The sequence below is a fragment of the Tripterygium wilfordii genome, chromosome 4, assembly GCF_013401445.1.
Source record: "Tripterygium wilfordii isolate XIE 37 chromosome 4, ASM1340144v1, whole genome shotgun sequence".
NCBI classification, from domain to species: Eukaryota; Viridiplantae; Streptophyta; class Magnoliopsida; order Celastrales; family Celastraceae; genus Tripterygium; species Tripterygium wilfordii.
The window spans coordinates 8,658,396-8,674,829 of record NC_052235.1 but is presented as its reverse complement, the minus strand read 5'-3'; the positions used below and the strand labels follow the sequence as shown (position 1 = coordinate 8,674,829).

The 16,434-nt window shown below is 34.5% G+C and overlaps 2 protein-coding genes across 2 annotated transcripts; both read left to right on the top strand.

Annotated features, from left to right (window-relative positions):
- The first annotated feature begins 511 nt into the window (after positions 1–511).
- On the top strand, positions 512–2,306 carry LOC119995907 (uncharacterized protein At2g29880-like). Its single transcript, XM_038842378.1, has 2 exons — positions 512–725; positions 1,647–2,306. Exons 1-2 carry the CDS (start codon positions 618–620, stop codon positions 2,202–2,204), a joined length of 666 nt encoding a protein of 221 aa, XP_038698306.1. The 5' UTR covers positions 512–617; the 3' UTR covers positions 2,205–2,306.
- Positions 2,307–2,840: 534 nt separating this feature from the next.
- LOC119996910 lies at positions 2,841–4,217 on the top strand. The gene is made up of 3 exons (XM_038843690.1): positions 2,841–3,332; positions 3,403–3,634; positions 3,721–4,217. The coding sequence occupies exons 1-3, from the start codon at positions 2,841–2,843 to the stop codon at positions 4,215–4,217; spliced, it is 1,221 nt and encodes a 406-aa protein (XP_038699618.1).
- The last annotated feature ends 12,217 nt before the right edge of the window (positions 4,218–16,434 follow it).

The window sequence follows — 16,434 nt, the reverse complement described above, 5'->3', positions numbered from 1 at the left end:
TGTTTGGAGTTTCCATGGACTGGTTTTAAATGAACAATAAACCGATTATTTTGAACAATACAGTTCAATACGTAGATTGCTTTCTTTGTGCATACATTACTAGTTTGTTAGTTTCATTTTTGATGACTTCGAAGGTGCTAGCTTCCATATCATTGCTTACTATTTTTTTAATTACCTCTCTAGAGGGACCATATAATTTGATGTTTTGGTATCATATACGTCCTATTTATATGAAACTGATGAAGTTCTCTTGTGATTTAGAGCAACCTGTATATAAGTGGTTTGATTGGTTGGTTTTGGTTAACATCATTAGGCATTAATGTTAATGAGTGATTGGTTAATTCAGTAAATTCGTGGTGTTAAACTGGAACTCTTACATATGCAGATATTATTATTGATATGGAGTCATCGCATAAGAATGCAGATGAAAATTCTTTGTGGAACACTGTCTTAGAGAAGTTATTTATTGATATTATGGTTGAGCAAGCTAGTAGAGGGAACATGAAGAATGGGGTCTTCCATAACAAGATTTGAACGCAATACTGGTGGAAATTAATACGAAGACTGGCAGGACCTACACACTGAAACAAATAAAAGAAAAATTTCAACGGTTGAAAATGAAGCACCGTGCTTTTTCGGATCTGCTCAACCATACTGGGTTTGGATGGAATCCAGATACCAATACGGTTACGGCTGCGGATGAAGTATGGGAAAATTATGTGAAGGTAATGTATCATGCTTTCGTTAGTCTATGTTTCTTTGCCACTCCATTTTTTCACAACTGTATATGCATCTGTCAAAAGTTTATTCTAAGTTACTGACAAATCTGATGTAGTCTTGGGCCCTTAGGAAACCAATGGCTGCAGATATTATTGGACCCATTTGATACTTGGCTCAAAGCCTAAAGTCCTGCAAATTTTGTTCATATCATAGTTTGCATAGCTTTTGACTTGTACCATAAACTACAGAGTTAAGGTTTTGGTATGAAAGACACAAGAAAACTTTTGAAACCCCTGTTGATCTTTTCATAGACAATTGTCTCACTTTTGGTTTCTGTACTCCATCAGTCTGGCTAATTTGTAATTCTCTTATCTGGGTTGCACCTGCCTGGCGACTTTAATAATAGAATATTCCTTATTCATAAAAAAAGCTGTCAGATGTTATAGTGAAATATAGAACATAAGTGATGTTGCACAGCGAATGCTTGGTTTGCCACTGATTATTGAGGATTTGTGATGACTTAAATATGGTAAAACCTTAATACTGATGATTGGATTATCTACCTTATCAGGTCCCCAGGTGTGTAAATTCAATTATATGGACTTACTTGCTAAGATAGAGACTCTGACATTAAAGATCCTGCTAGTGACTATATCATATTAATATTTTTGGACTTTTATGGTGTGTTCTCTGATGTATTCCCATTGCTTTATTATCACGATTTTTCTATATATTAGTCTTTTGACAAAAACCAACTCTTGAGCATTGCTGCGAGTTATGAGCTTATAGCTATACTACAACTAATGCATTTGGCATTCTGGTTTGATATCTGAATGAATAATATATATGCATTTGCAATTTCTAGTTTCTCCCTGAATGATATAAAAATTATATTCATGCATTTGCATTTGCAATTGCAATTGCAGGCACATCCAGGAGCTGGACAATACAAGAAAAAAGGTTGTGAGAATTATAATAGCCTTGGCCTTCTCTTTAATACTGCAACAGCAACTGGTGTGTTGCATCACGCTTCCACTGTGAGTCCTCCAAACACTGACGAGGAAAAAGAGCTAGAAACTCAATTCAGGCATTCAGGGGTGCACATCAATATCGATGTTGAAGATGATGATGAGTTATTAGAAGCTGGAAAATTGGAGCCCAAGACTCGTAGTGGGAAGAGACTGTCAATGCTGCCTACCAAAGGTTCGAGGAAGGAATCAAAGTTGAGTAACGTTAGTGAGGCGCTCAACGCATTTGTTAATGTTCAGAATGCAAAGGCTGAAAGGTTGAGGACCGTAAGTTGTGAAGCGACTAGTGCAGCTACCGATGATTCATTAGCTTGTTGTATGCGCATTCTTAATGGCATACAATTTCCTGTGGAGGTTCGTGTGAAGGCCCTGTCTATGTTCAAAGATGCTGATTGGAGGAAAATGTTTATTGAGATGTCAGATGAGATGAGGGAAGGGTGGCTTATGAGCTTATAGGGGCCATGAAGTGTTATGAGCTCCTTAAAAGGAATCATTTGTGTGTGGTTTGTTGTTCTTTGTTTCTGAATGATATATGTATTTCTTTGTGTGGAGATTCTAATGTTGCATTGTAGTAAGATTTTTCCACTGATAATCTGGGATTGTCATTTGTTTTAATTTGCTTGTATGAGATGCTTATGCTTGTATGAGATGTTTGTACTAAAAGTACTGAGTTGTGTTATTGTCGATTGAGCAGGGAAATAATAATATCAGCTCACTATTACACAACATGGAAACAATAATATGAGCTCACTATTACATAGACCTGGTTCTAGTTGATTCAGACACAGTAGCCAATTTAGCTTCTTTGGAGTTGTCATATTCAAGACCAAGTAGCTCTCTATGCTCAAGTAGGTGCATGCAGCACATGTAAATAATTGTACTAGTCTTTATTTCCTTTTATTGAAAGAGTGATGTACATCTTTGTTTTTATTGCTTTCTTTCAACTTGATAAGACTATACAAGTCAAGAAAATAATGAATAAACGACAACAACTACTCTTAACTTAACTTGGTGTTCTGTGTTTATAAGTTCATTGACATGCAGTGTATGAAGTAGAAGCTTGAGTTCTCTCATTTAGTTGTTAAGAAAATAATGGCCGACTATCACACTTCATCAAGCGACTCGGATGCCGAAGATCTTCTTTCTGTACTTATTCTACTTGATATTGCTGAGGAAGAGGAGCAATGTGTTAGTAGAAATCCTATCCGGACTTCATCATTACGTGGTCGTGAGTATGTATTTGAACTCCTAAATGGATCATCTACTGTGTGCTTCGAACTATTTCGATTGAATAAGGTTTCTTTCATTCAATTATGTGAGGAGCTAAGATCACGTAATCTTTTGGACGACTCGAGGACTGTGTATCTCGAAGAAAAGGTGGCCATATTCCTATACATAATTGGGCACAATATTCGTCATCGAGTTGCGAGTGATAGATTCCAACATTCAACGGAGACTATTTCACGTCATTTTCGGAAGACTTTAAAGGCCGTATGTAGATACGGTAAGGAACTCATAAAACAAGGGTCAACTGAACTACCAGACCAATACAAGCAAAATTCAAAATATTATCCGTGGTTCGAGGTAAACCCCAAACATTATTTAGTATGCATTAATATGTTTAGTATACTTAATTTAAAACTCTTGTTTACAGAGTTGCATTGGAGCCATTGATGGTACACATATAAGTGCATGGGCTCCCGCTGAAAAATTAACTGCTTGTAGAGGAAGGAAATCAATTGTAACATCGAATGTCATGTGTGCCTGTGATTTTAATATGATGTTCACATTCGTTTATACGGGCTGGGAAGGCACTGCAAATGACTCAAGGGTATTTCTAGATGCAATATCAAGACCAGAGAATCATTTCCCACATCCTGTTGGAAGTACAAAAATAAATTCTAACCATATTTCCGTTACATTTATTTAATTATATATTTGGATGTCTAATGATGTATGAAATGACATGCAGACCAATATTATCTTGTTGATTCTGGATACCCTTGCATTGCCGGATATTTACCGCCTTTTAGAGGGGGTCGATATCATATAAGTGAGTACCATGGTCGAGGTAGAGGACCACGTACACGCAAAGAGTTGTTCAACTATCGGCACTCGTCAATGAGGATGGTGATTGAAAGATGTTTTGGAGTTTTAAAGGCACGCTTCCCAATATTGAAATTGATGCCCCCCTACCCGCCAACTCGACAAAGACTTATAGTAGTTGCTTGCTGTGCAATTCATAATTTCCTTCGTCAACGAACACAACAAGATCATTTGTTTAATACATGGGAAAATATGGATCCTTCATATATGCAACCGTCAACTTCAACAGGGGCAAGCTCAAGCGGTGCAAGCTCGAGCAACAATATTGCGAATGATCAAGGAGCTGCTATCATGTCCCAATATCGTGAACACATATCTAATATGATGTGGATCGATCATTGTAATACATCAAATGATGAATAAAGCAATGTAATCTATAGTCAATTTTATTTTTTAAATGAGTATAGTATATATTAGTATTCCCTGTTTTAACAATATGCATCTATCCAAACGAATTTTCTGCTTTAATTTTTCAGAAATAGCATCTTCCAAACGGATTTTCGTGTTTTCTGTTTCCAAAAACAATTTTCGAAAAACACAAACCAAATGAATTTTTTACAGTTTTTTATTTCTTAAAACTCTTTCAAAAAACTAAAGTCAAAATCGATTTTAAAAACGAATTTACAGAAGTATTTCCAAACACACTCCCAAGTTTTTTTAACCTAACAAATCCCAAATCTAAGTGGCACCTAGGTGGCATATTTAGTAAACATGTAAATATGGAATAAATTATTGACATGACACACATTTTTGAAAATCAAATTTCTCTTCTCTCTCACTCCTGTGATGTTTAAAATTTAAAAATCAAATATTCCCTCTTTTATCTCCCACTTTCCTTTTCTCTTACACTTTCATAATTTCATTATCTCTCATTTAAGTACAAATAGACAAATAAATCATTCGTATTCACGGATTATATTGAAAATGAATTATATTACATTATTTTTTTTATTAAAAAGGAATGCGATTACTTTTTTTTTTTTGCATACAAACATGCGATTATATTTTTTTTTATCATACAGACCTGCGATTACATTATTTTTTTGCCACAAACATGTTATTAAACTGGTTTTTGGCCATACAGACCTACGTTTACATTTTTTTTTGGCCAAATTTTCATAACAATGTAAATTGCCAAATTTCTAAAACAATGTAAATTGTCAAATTTATCAAATTAATGTAATTTTCAGTTTTTGCCATATATAAGTTGGAGAAAAAATAGTCTACAAACTAGTTAAGAATAACAAGGTAAAATAAAAAATGTCACGATCTGTATTTTGTCGGGCGAATCCCACCCCTTTAACAGTCCCATCAACAAGATTTATCATCGTTGCCTATGGATGTAGGCAAGATTGGTCGAACCATGTCAAATTACTTGTTTCTTATGTGATTGATTTTGATTTTTGATTCCTCTATTTTTTATTAACTGTTTGCTAATCGTATTGATCATTAACGTCTTTGGTTGTTTCCACACAACAAATTTAACCCTTTTTGTATATTATATATATACACGGGTTAATTATATTTTTCGTCACCGAAAGATAATCGTTATTCACTTTTAGCACCGAAAGATTTTTTGTTACAAAATCGTCACCCATTAATTCAAAATGAGACATAAAAGGGATTCGATCAGATTTACTATAGTAATGGGTAGGGTCAAAGCTGATTTGGCATATGATCAAGTATTGTAACATTAGAAGTGTTGATGTGTATGCTTATTTGGCATCCAACTCAAGACATGTCATTAAAATGAACTATAAAAAATCCTAACATGCTACACTCTCTCCTAGTTCTCCTCTCTCTCTCTCCCCTTATCTGCAATTTCTCTCTCCTTGCCACCATTCAACACCTACTCCGGGCGTATCTCCATCTTCTCCGGCCAAATCTCTACGAAAATAAAGCACTCATATTATCGTATTGTGCTAGCTAAGGCCTAGGACTCAAATAAGAGATGAATTAAACTCAGATTGTGCTAAGGTTTCATGTAAGATTGGAGGGGTTTAACTACTCTCCAATTCCACCTAGTGGTTCTTGTTGAAATCGAGTTGGAACTTCGACAATTTGTTGAATTCTTGCCTCTGCCCTGTGTGGTGTATTCCAAGAACATTTGAAAACCCATCAATGGAGAGCTCTTGAATAGATCGTGAAATTCCCATCAATGGAGGCTCACATAGAAAGATCTTGAATATTGGGTCTTTAAGGCTCTTGAACAGATGTAATGGAAAAGTAAAAATATGGGAGTCAAAACAACAAAAATGGTGAGATGGGGGAGTTGGGGTTTTGAAGGAGGGAGTGGTGTCCGCTGAGGAAGAAGATGACAAAAGAGGAGAGGTATGTTGGGAATTTTAGAGACTTATTGTAGCAATATGTAAGGATTTATTTTTATTTTTTTTTCACACAAACATATATTGACCAATGAGCATTAACTTAATGCCAAGTCACTGAACCCCTGACCGAACTTAATGCCACATCAGTCAAACTCTGACTGAATCCCTTAAATGAATCAATGAGTGACGACTTTATAACAAAAAATCTTTCGGTGCTAAAAGTGAACGACGCCCATCTTTTAGTGGTGAAAAGTATAAACCCTATATACACAATTATACTACAATGCACAGACTCGTGTTTTCTTTATTTTATGAGCTCTAGATCTAAGCCGTTGGATTACTCCAACGGTTGAGATCTGAACACAGAATTTTAACCCAAATCAACCAAGACCCACCCCACCCGGATCCAAATGAGATCCCTCTTCCTCGTAGGATAGATGTTCTCTACAACAACCCAGTAGAAGCTTATGCACATCGACCCTCCATATTCGTCGTTCCTTCTTCGAATCGACTACAAATTCGCCCTACCTTCTACCTCGCGTGGACCGGGCCTCTCGTTTTCCTCTGGTAATTTGCGATTAGGTCCTCGCACAAATAGATTTCATCATCGCACAAACCAATTTGGGCATGGATCCTTGATAGGTTTGATGTGCACGACCACAAATCTCAGCCATCATTAGTGTCTGAAGGTAACTATTCTTTTTTTGATTAGAGAGCCACCATGCTTGATTTGACCTATAGTACCTTGTGTTGAGAAAAATAGGGGATCTTTGGTTTGTTCAATGTTGGATATTCAGTTTGTTTTATCCAAAATTTCATCTGATCTGTACTCGATTCCAAATCGGTTTGTGCGACGTATCTGTACTTCTTGAAGAAGATGTGGTCGAAGCTTCTTGTGTCTTCGTGAAGGAGGACCTGCAATTTGGATCGGGTCTATGATATTTGGGTTAAAAAGATTGTTTTAATGGCTGATAAATGAACTAGCAGTTGATGATTATGCAATTTGCTCCAACAATTACAGAAATCATGCGTTGGGTGTTTAAGACTTTCATACAAACATATCAAAATTGGATTTTTAAACTATCGAGGGATGTTTAGAATACAAAATATCATATATTATAAATTAATGTTCTCCTTGGGATTTAGCTTTGTCATCAAACTAGAATCACACTCCAAGTCAAGAAATCACAATTATAGCATACTCGTTTACATGTATCCAAAGCATAATTATCACAAAATCATAAGACGAAAATCGAAATTAAGATTCTATGAACATACCTGAACAATCGAATATCGCATCCATCCTTTGGGATTAGAGGCTACATAAATGAACTAGCTACTCATGATTTTTGTGATAAACATCAAATTTATTGTCATCTAAATCAATATTTATACAAATCAAGGAGAAGAACAAAGAAAAATAAAGAGATCTAGAGAGAGAAACTACCTTAAAACTACATTACAACTATGAGAGATCGGAGAATAGGAGGGAAAACCATTATTAGATTAGGGTTTTTTAAAACCCTTTTCATGCCAAAAATACCTATCTACTCTTACAAAAATAATTCCCATTGATTACAATTGTTGAATGCCCAAAAAGCCAATTTACAATTGTTAGATGAGACATCATCTATGTTGGAAGGAAAATGATCGGCCGGGACTTCTTTTCGACCAGTTTTGCAGAAGAAGTCTTGTGGGCCGTGGATTTATTTATTTATTTTTTATCATTTTTGCAAGAAAAATCTTGTAATTAATAAAATTAGTATTTGAATCTATTTTGTCTCTATTTTGCCTAACTAATCCGAACATGAATTATTGACCTTCTGATTTGACCCGATCATTAGGGGTAGAACCTTGTTTGTACGGGATTGTATTCGTACAGACTTTGCTCGTTGTTAACCAGATTAATACCTTGATGCTTCCGAGTGGATACCTTTCCTAGTAAGGTTTTTACCTGCAAGACTATTACTCGGGCCGAACCGAAATGGGGTACTATTACTACATCATAGATATACCGTATACTAATTTTAGGTATTTCCTAGGATTCTCAATTTAACCTTAAGTTTTTTTTAGTTGATTCTTTCACCTCTAATGGACTTATTTAGTTCAATTATCCTTCTATGGAAGATTTGGGGTATTACAACTATTGTCCAATAAATTGATGGGCTTTATGAGCATGGTTGTGCTAAACTAAATAAGATTAAATCATGTTGTGAGAAACACCATAAAATTCCATTAAAAATAGTACAAATGCAAAAACAATATTTATCATTTTTGAAAATGGGCTATATTGGTAATTTAATCCAATTGGAATATAATACAACCATACCAGCAAGCTACAGGCTTCTCAAGTGTTGTCTGTCTTTCAATTTTATTTTTGACGTAGCAAACTAGGCTCCATAATAAAGAAAAGAAACATGAGAAAATTGAGAAAACTAGGCTCTTGATGACGTGTATTTTTTTCGTTTTTATTTCAAAAATTATATGGAATTGCCACGTCAACGCCACTATGGCACAAAAATGACATGTTACCAATTTCCGATGTGAAATTGATCGAAAATTGACCGTAGTGACTCAATTACTAAAATTAAAACATTCAATGACCTAATTTGAAATATTTTTTCTTCCTGTGACCCAATTACAAATGCCCCTATTTTTGAGTGACATATTTAAACTTAACCCATTATCAAAGCATTTTATGTTTTGCAATTTTGATGGAAGAAATCATTTAATATAATTTTAATTTAATGAAAAACAAAATGTATGTCAGATAGAAGGTGAGGTGGCAGCACCAGGAATATTTTTGTATTCCGTGTTACTACTATGTCTAATAAATTGATGGGCTATACGCCCAAACCACTAGTTAAAGTAATAAAGATGATGTGTATTACCCTTTTGACCAAGATTCGAATCCCCTCTCGATCTCTCCTCCGTTTCAAAAAAATAAAGGACAATGCTAGAGACCCCCAAAATTTGACTCCCAAAAGTTTCCCAAATCTATGTGATATTAAAATAACCATTGATTAAAAACACACATGTGGGGCCCACTTCACATCCAACACTCCATATTAAATGGGGGTCTTTTGGGAGTCAAATTTTGGAGGTCTCAAGCGTTATCCAAAAATAAATAAATTGATGAGCTTGGGAGCATGATTGTTCTAAACTAATTAGGATGAAATCATGTTGTGAAAACTAGGGGTGTCCACAATCGATCCACAACCGAGAAACCGATCCGTAACTGTGGTTATTCGATTTTCGGTTATGGTTTTGAATATGGTTATGATTTTAGTAAATGTTTAGATATTTTTACAGTTATAATATTAATATATATTACATAAATATATATTAAATTAGAATATATATATATATATATATATATAATTCTCCTATATGAACAAAAAATGTGAACCAACTTTGTGAACTTCAAATCCAATGGTTGTAATAAAACAAAACAAAAGTGGCGACCATAAAATTTCTGTGGGACCCATCACATCTATGATTGAAAAGTAGATTCACAAAGTTGGCTCACATTTTTATATATAAAAGTTACATATTGGAATATGAGACTATGGGAGGCAAAGTAGTATTTGTAAAACTTTGATTATATCTTCATAACAAATTATAAATTTAGATACCAATTAACCTAATAATTACACAAATTATAAATTAAGATTGATTAGTTGAAACTCATAGCGACTTTATCATTTTAAAATTCATATAAATTAAGAATGATTATTGTTAAAGCGCAAGTGGGGAGACACCTTCATATACGTTTCTTTTTTTTTTCTTTATCATATTATTTCTCTCGGTATTGTAAATTTATTTTTCTTTAATTGTGATGAGATAATACATTTATTATCATTATCATGAATTTTTAACAAACTTTGTTAAACGGAGTTCGAGTCGATCATGGGCTATTTTCTCACTCTATTTGAGATTTATTCATACTTTTTCCATTTCTTCAAAAATCAAAAACCGATCCGATCCGAAAAATATGGTTATTTCGGTTTGGTTATCCAAAATATATGGTTTGGTTATGGATTCTAAAATATCATAACCGAATCAATTCGGTCATTTTGGTTATGGTTAAAAACCGAACCGAAAACCGAATGGACACCCCTAGTGAAAACCACGATAAAAAATCCATTAAAAAATGGTACAAATGCAAAAAACAATATTTATCACATTTCAAAATGGGCTTTATACACCCAAACCACCGGTTAAAGTGATAAGGAAGATGCGTTTCACCCTTGTGATCGATCAGGGTTCAAATCCCCTCTTAGTGTCTCCTCCGTTTCAAAAAAAAATAAATTGATGGGCTTAGGAGCATGATTGTTCTAAACTAATTAAGATGAAATCATATTGTGAAAACCACCATAATTAAAATCCATTAAAAAAATGGTACAAATGCAAAAAACAATATTTATCACATTTCAAAATGGGCTTTATTGGGAATTTAGCCCAATTAAAATAGAGTACAACGATACCACTAACTAAGATACAGGCTTTCAAGTGTTGTGTACTTGTCTGTCTTTGCTATACAGTAGAGCCAAGAAAACATGAGAGAATCTAAATAACATTTTTAGGGAACAGAGCATTTTTAGTGTTTAACAGCTAATTTGAGCATTATATATATATGCTATAAGTTCTCTTCAACATTAATTTAATTCTCAATTAACAAATTTCTTGAGACTGCAGAATATGAATTTCTCAGGTTTTTCTTTGCTGTTATTCTTCATCCTCTCACTACCATCTTTATTTCAGCTCAAAATGATAACAAGTATGAAGATATTGTCAAGACAGTGAGAAAGATCAACAAGCATGTTTTGTTGACTCTAAAGGTAATTAAGATCACTTTATTGTTCTCTCTCTTTTTTTAAAAAAAAGGTAATTAAGATCACTTCATTGTTCTCTCTCTTTTTTTAAAAAAAAATACAATTGAAGAGTTTGCTTCTCATTAGAATCGAACATTGGACACACATATGCCTAACCCAATCGATTACCAACCAAGCCACCGCTCATTGGTATTTCATTGTTCTCTTCCTTACTTATTAGCTATGTTTAGTTATTTTATGTTTCATATTTATAATTACTGGATAAAAACTTGATGCTTGATTCTTGCACATATATAGAACTCAAACGGAGATCTCATTAACCAACTTTCAAGATCACTCTCTTTTAGGGGACCACATCATTCAAGTATAAAAACATAGTTGTTGTGAAATTATTCGCAAGCGGACAAGTCGCACAAGTAATAAAGAATGAGTAGAGTATCGTTCCCACGAGGATATTTTGGCAAATTCAAATTCAAAGTCAATTCAAACAATTATTACACTAATTGGCAATGCGAATTGTGATTGTGGTCATTCAAAGCTAACAAGCAACTGCAAAATCACTAAGTAAGTAACAAATTGAACAATTAACTAACAACAAACGACAATTTGATTTCCAAGAAAGTTAAACACTAGGGTTCCTAATTTCACCACCTCTCATCCAATTGAACTCCATTGATTCTTTAACTCTCAATTCTCAAATTAGTTGTTGACAATCAATTTCCCACTCTATTCAATGTTCTATTCCTAGATACATCGAATGTGTTTTCAACATAAATCCGGGTTATTCCTAACACTCGGATTAGTACATTGTAAACCCATTAAGATCAATGGAAATCACTTAACAATTGCATAAGTCATAAACCTATATTTCTATGGTTCATTCAACTTATGTTTTCTATGGATTCTTGCAACCTTAGGCCTATCCTTCCGGACTCAACTCAAGCTAAAAATCATTCAAATGGTGATCAAGCATTTGAAAGCAATAAGTGTATCCATAGAAAATCAACAACAATAAGAGAGATTAAAGACTAAAAATCAAGTTCATTCAACATTCAAAGAGGGGTTCCATTAGGACCCCTAGTTAGAGGATTAGTTCCTCATAATCACGAAATACAACTTGAAATCCATACTAGCAGTCATTTAATACAAGAAATGAGAAGAAATTAGATGAAACCCCTGAAATTCCAGCTTGAGCTCCCAAGGGCTGCCGTCCAAGCTTGAGAGAATTTCTCCAAAGTTCCAACCCCCCAAAACCTAGCAACTTATTCCTTTTATACTCCCCACGACCCAGAGTCGTTTATCTCACAGGATTATGTCGTTTTGAGCTGGTCTTCCTTGACTTTAGGTTAATTTCGGACAATTAAAGGCCTAAAAATTCACGAGACTACTCTGGCCGATCGATCGGTTTTTGGCCCGATCGATCGGAATTTTCCACTGTCCAATTCAGCTAAATCAGCATCCGATCGATCGGATATTTGGGCCGATCGATCGGTTTTTCCCTCCGGGTCCAATTTCTTGCTCATTCCTATCCATTAAGCTGCTTTTCTTCCATTTATGCTCCGGAACCTGAAATGTGCAAATAACATTCTTTAAGCAGCATATAATTCGAATTAACTCTTAAACAATGCAAGATTTCATGTAAAAGGATGCACAATTATATGAATATAATTGGCATATCAAATACCCCCACACTTAATCTTTGCTCGTCCTCGAGTAACTCCAGAATCAAGAATGAAAGGAATTTTAAAACTTTCCCACACTCTCAGGAATGAAAGTAATTCAAAGACAAAGGAGAAGCATCAACAAAACTGTAGCTCAGTAATCTTTTTGACAGCCTTAGGATTATAAATCAAACTCTAGCAGAAAACACAGCACATTACAAATTTTTTAGCTTCAACTTCAAGTCTCACAGATATTCACTCGCAAGCAAAATCGCACTGAAGTGGCTAAGTGTTTCTCTCAAGTGCATGTGGGCGGAATATTATAAACAAGAACTTAGAATTCCCACATGCAATAATGTAATGAAAGCTTAAGAAACAAATGAAATGATCTCATGAATGGATGTCACTTAACCAAGCAATTGACCAACATCCTTATTCACCAACTTGTGTTCAAATCCAAAGCATTCTCAAAATCAAGTGGGACTTTTTAAGCTTGTAATGTAGGGTAAAGGCTAGATGAGAAGGGCAAAGGGTATAGAATTTTGAATTAGTGGAGGATCATTACACAAAGAAATGTCATTCAAATTTTTCTCCATACTTCACTATCTTTCCATTCTTCCATCATTCCCTTTCCTTCACATTCAATTCACAAATATAGAGTCACATGCACTTGCAATTGTTTTTTTTTTTTTTTTTTTTTTAAATCAACAATCAAATTGCATGCTCCTGTTTCTTCTTTTCTATCAGTCAATACCCCCCCACACTTCTTCCAAAAGAAACTACAACATCCATCCACACTCCCTCGATGACCAAAAGAAATTCAGCATATATCATTCCAATTTTTCATTTAACATAAATAATTCTTCCTCCACAATAAGAAGCATGGAAGTTGGCTATGAATAAAAGGTCAGTGTTTGGCTTCAAAAAGGGTGCAATGGATAGCATGTATAAAATATGATGAAAAAGGTATTTATAGATCCAAAAATGGCCTTACTCTCATTTTTCAAGAACACTATTGAATTTCCCACATGAAAGTTGTAGTACCCGGTTTTCGTCCGGCCCAAAAAAAAAATAATAATAAAAAATTAAAAAAATAAAATTTAATTAATGAAATTAAAAAATACAATAATAATAACAATAATTCAAAAGCCCGTTCTAGAGCCCGTAATCTCACAAAAAATTCAAAGCCTGTTTCTTGGACCCATAAGCATGTAAAAAATCCTAAAGCCTATTTCTTGGACCATAAGCCCATAAAAATTCCAACCCAAGCCCAATATAACTAAACCCTAGAAAATATCTAAAAAATAGGACATTTAAATAAATAATAAACAAAAGAAAATCCTTAAGAGAGAAAGGTGGTTCCTTTATTAGGGTTTCACAAAAATAAGGAAAAGACAAAAATGTAAGTCTTGAGGGTTTTAGAGAAGGAGAGGTAAATAGGGTTCTTGGGGGCATTTTGGGATTTTTTAAAATAAAGATAAGTTAAAAGGGAGAGGGTAGCCGAAGTTAAAGGGGAGGAAAAAGAGAAAAAAAGCTTGTGAGAGGAGGGCTGCCGCACAAGAGGGTTTTGGTGTGAAAAGGAGAAAAAAAAAAACAAAAAGAGAGAGAGCAAGAACAGGGGAAGGAAATCGGGAGAGAGGAAAGAAAAAAATAAAGCAAAGGGAGAAAAATCGTGAGTCAAGGAGAACTTTGAGTTTAAGAAAGGAGAACTTTCGATTGCTCTAAGAAGGTAATATCTCGTACATACTTGGATTCGTTGGGTTCCATTTTCTCGGTTCTATCTTTGTTAATACTGGGTTTCAATCTTCCTAGCTTGAACTTCTTTTGTGCGTTGTTTTGACTTTGGGTTTTGATATTCATTTATACTGGTATATTCACTATGATTGATATTTGGTGTCTGTGAAGTTTGGGCTGTAATGTTTGGCTGTGATGTTGAGCTATGAGGTCTATTAGTCATAATGTGGTGTTTATTGATATCCGGTGCAATTGATGGCTGTAATCTTCCTAGCTTGTCATATTGGATTATGGATCGGGCTTTGAAACTTTGATTATTTATTGTATTAAATCTTGATGATGATAGGATGCATTCATGGTGCTGTGATTAATTTCGGGTGTTAGTTTTGGTGTTGATATATTCACAGTGCTGATGTTTGATAAGATGTCCAGATTTTGATGTTAATTGGTGGTCACAAGCTTGATTTAATTGAAATAGGGTTTGTGTTGATATGGGCACAGTTGGGGGATCGGTTCTAGGTATTTTGAAGGTCTCAATGTGTTTAGAAGGGTGTTTTCGATGGATTTGGTTGGATGTATTTGTCTGAGTGTATACATGTTTACGTGATTGGTTTTGGAAAATCGTGTTTATATGTTTTTGGGTTAAGAGGTGGAAGTTTGTGCATCTCTAGGGTTTATGTGGATGAATATCTTAGTATGAATTTGATTTGAATTTGGATTAGCATGTGAATATCCGTTTTTGACCCCATTTTGTGTTTGTTTGTTGGGCTTGGGCCGGTGTAGTACCCGATTTTCGTCCGGCTAAAATACAAAAAAATACAAAAATGAGAAAAAACACAAAAATGCAAAAAAACACATTTGTTGTACCTATAAGCCCATAAATATTCTCTTTCTTGGATTCTTAAGCCCACAAATACTCATATCTTAGCCCAATTCATACCAACCTATGTTCAACATTTGTTGGCCCATTTCATGAAGAGCTAATTTGCTTGTGTCCACTACCATCTTGACCAATGTCTTGATTATCATTTGAAAGCCCACCACATGATTTGTCAAACCCATTACTATTTCCACCTATACATATATACACATATATGTATATCTCTCTTGACATCATTCCATGCATCACCATCATTTTAGTGCAAATTGATGTGCAACTCCACTTAAATTCAATGGTGGTGACTCCATTTACATTCAATGGTGGTGAATCCATCATTTTAGTGCAAATTCAATGGTGGTGACTCCATTTACATTCAATGGTGGTGAATCCATCATTTTAGTGCAAATTCAATGGTGGTGACTCCATTTACATTCAATGGTGGTGAATCCACTTACTTAGTGCAAATTGGTTATTCAATGGTGGTGACTCCACTTAGGTTGCCATGGTTGGTCATTCAATGGATGGGTAGCTCCTAATTTCCTATAAATAGAGAGCTAAGGGAGAGAGCTAAAGGAGGAGAGCAAGATAGAGAGCTAGGGGAGAGAGCTAAGGGAAGAGAGCAAAAATAGAGAGCTAGGGGGGGAGAAAAAGAAAAAGAGAGAAAGAAAAGGGGAGAAACTTCTTGCTATCAAGTTCATCAATCATCAAGCTTTCCTGTTATTTTTTTTGCTACAACAATCTTCTCCAATGCGAGCCTCTACAATCAAGGACTTCAAACTGCAGGATTTTCAAGACCCTAATCTGTCCGAGATTAGCAGACTGCTTTAAACTTTGAATTTTGCTCTGAAATTTTGATATAGTGTTTATTGAGGTGTTGTGACATTGTATATAAAATTTCGTTGCATTTCGACCTCATTTGATAGGTGAAATCAGAGTTGAAAAATCTGTGCGCAGTGTGTGGTTTGAAAATCTGTTTTGTGCAAATCTTGATTCTTTGATATATAGGTCATTTCAATTAAAGAAATCATAAGTTGATTTCCTTTATTTGAATTATGAACCTTATTTGATTTCATTTATGAATTTGCCATAAGTTGGCAATAATAGGTTAAATTGATAGATGACACTTTTCCAAATAATCATTTA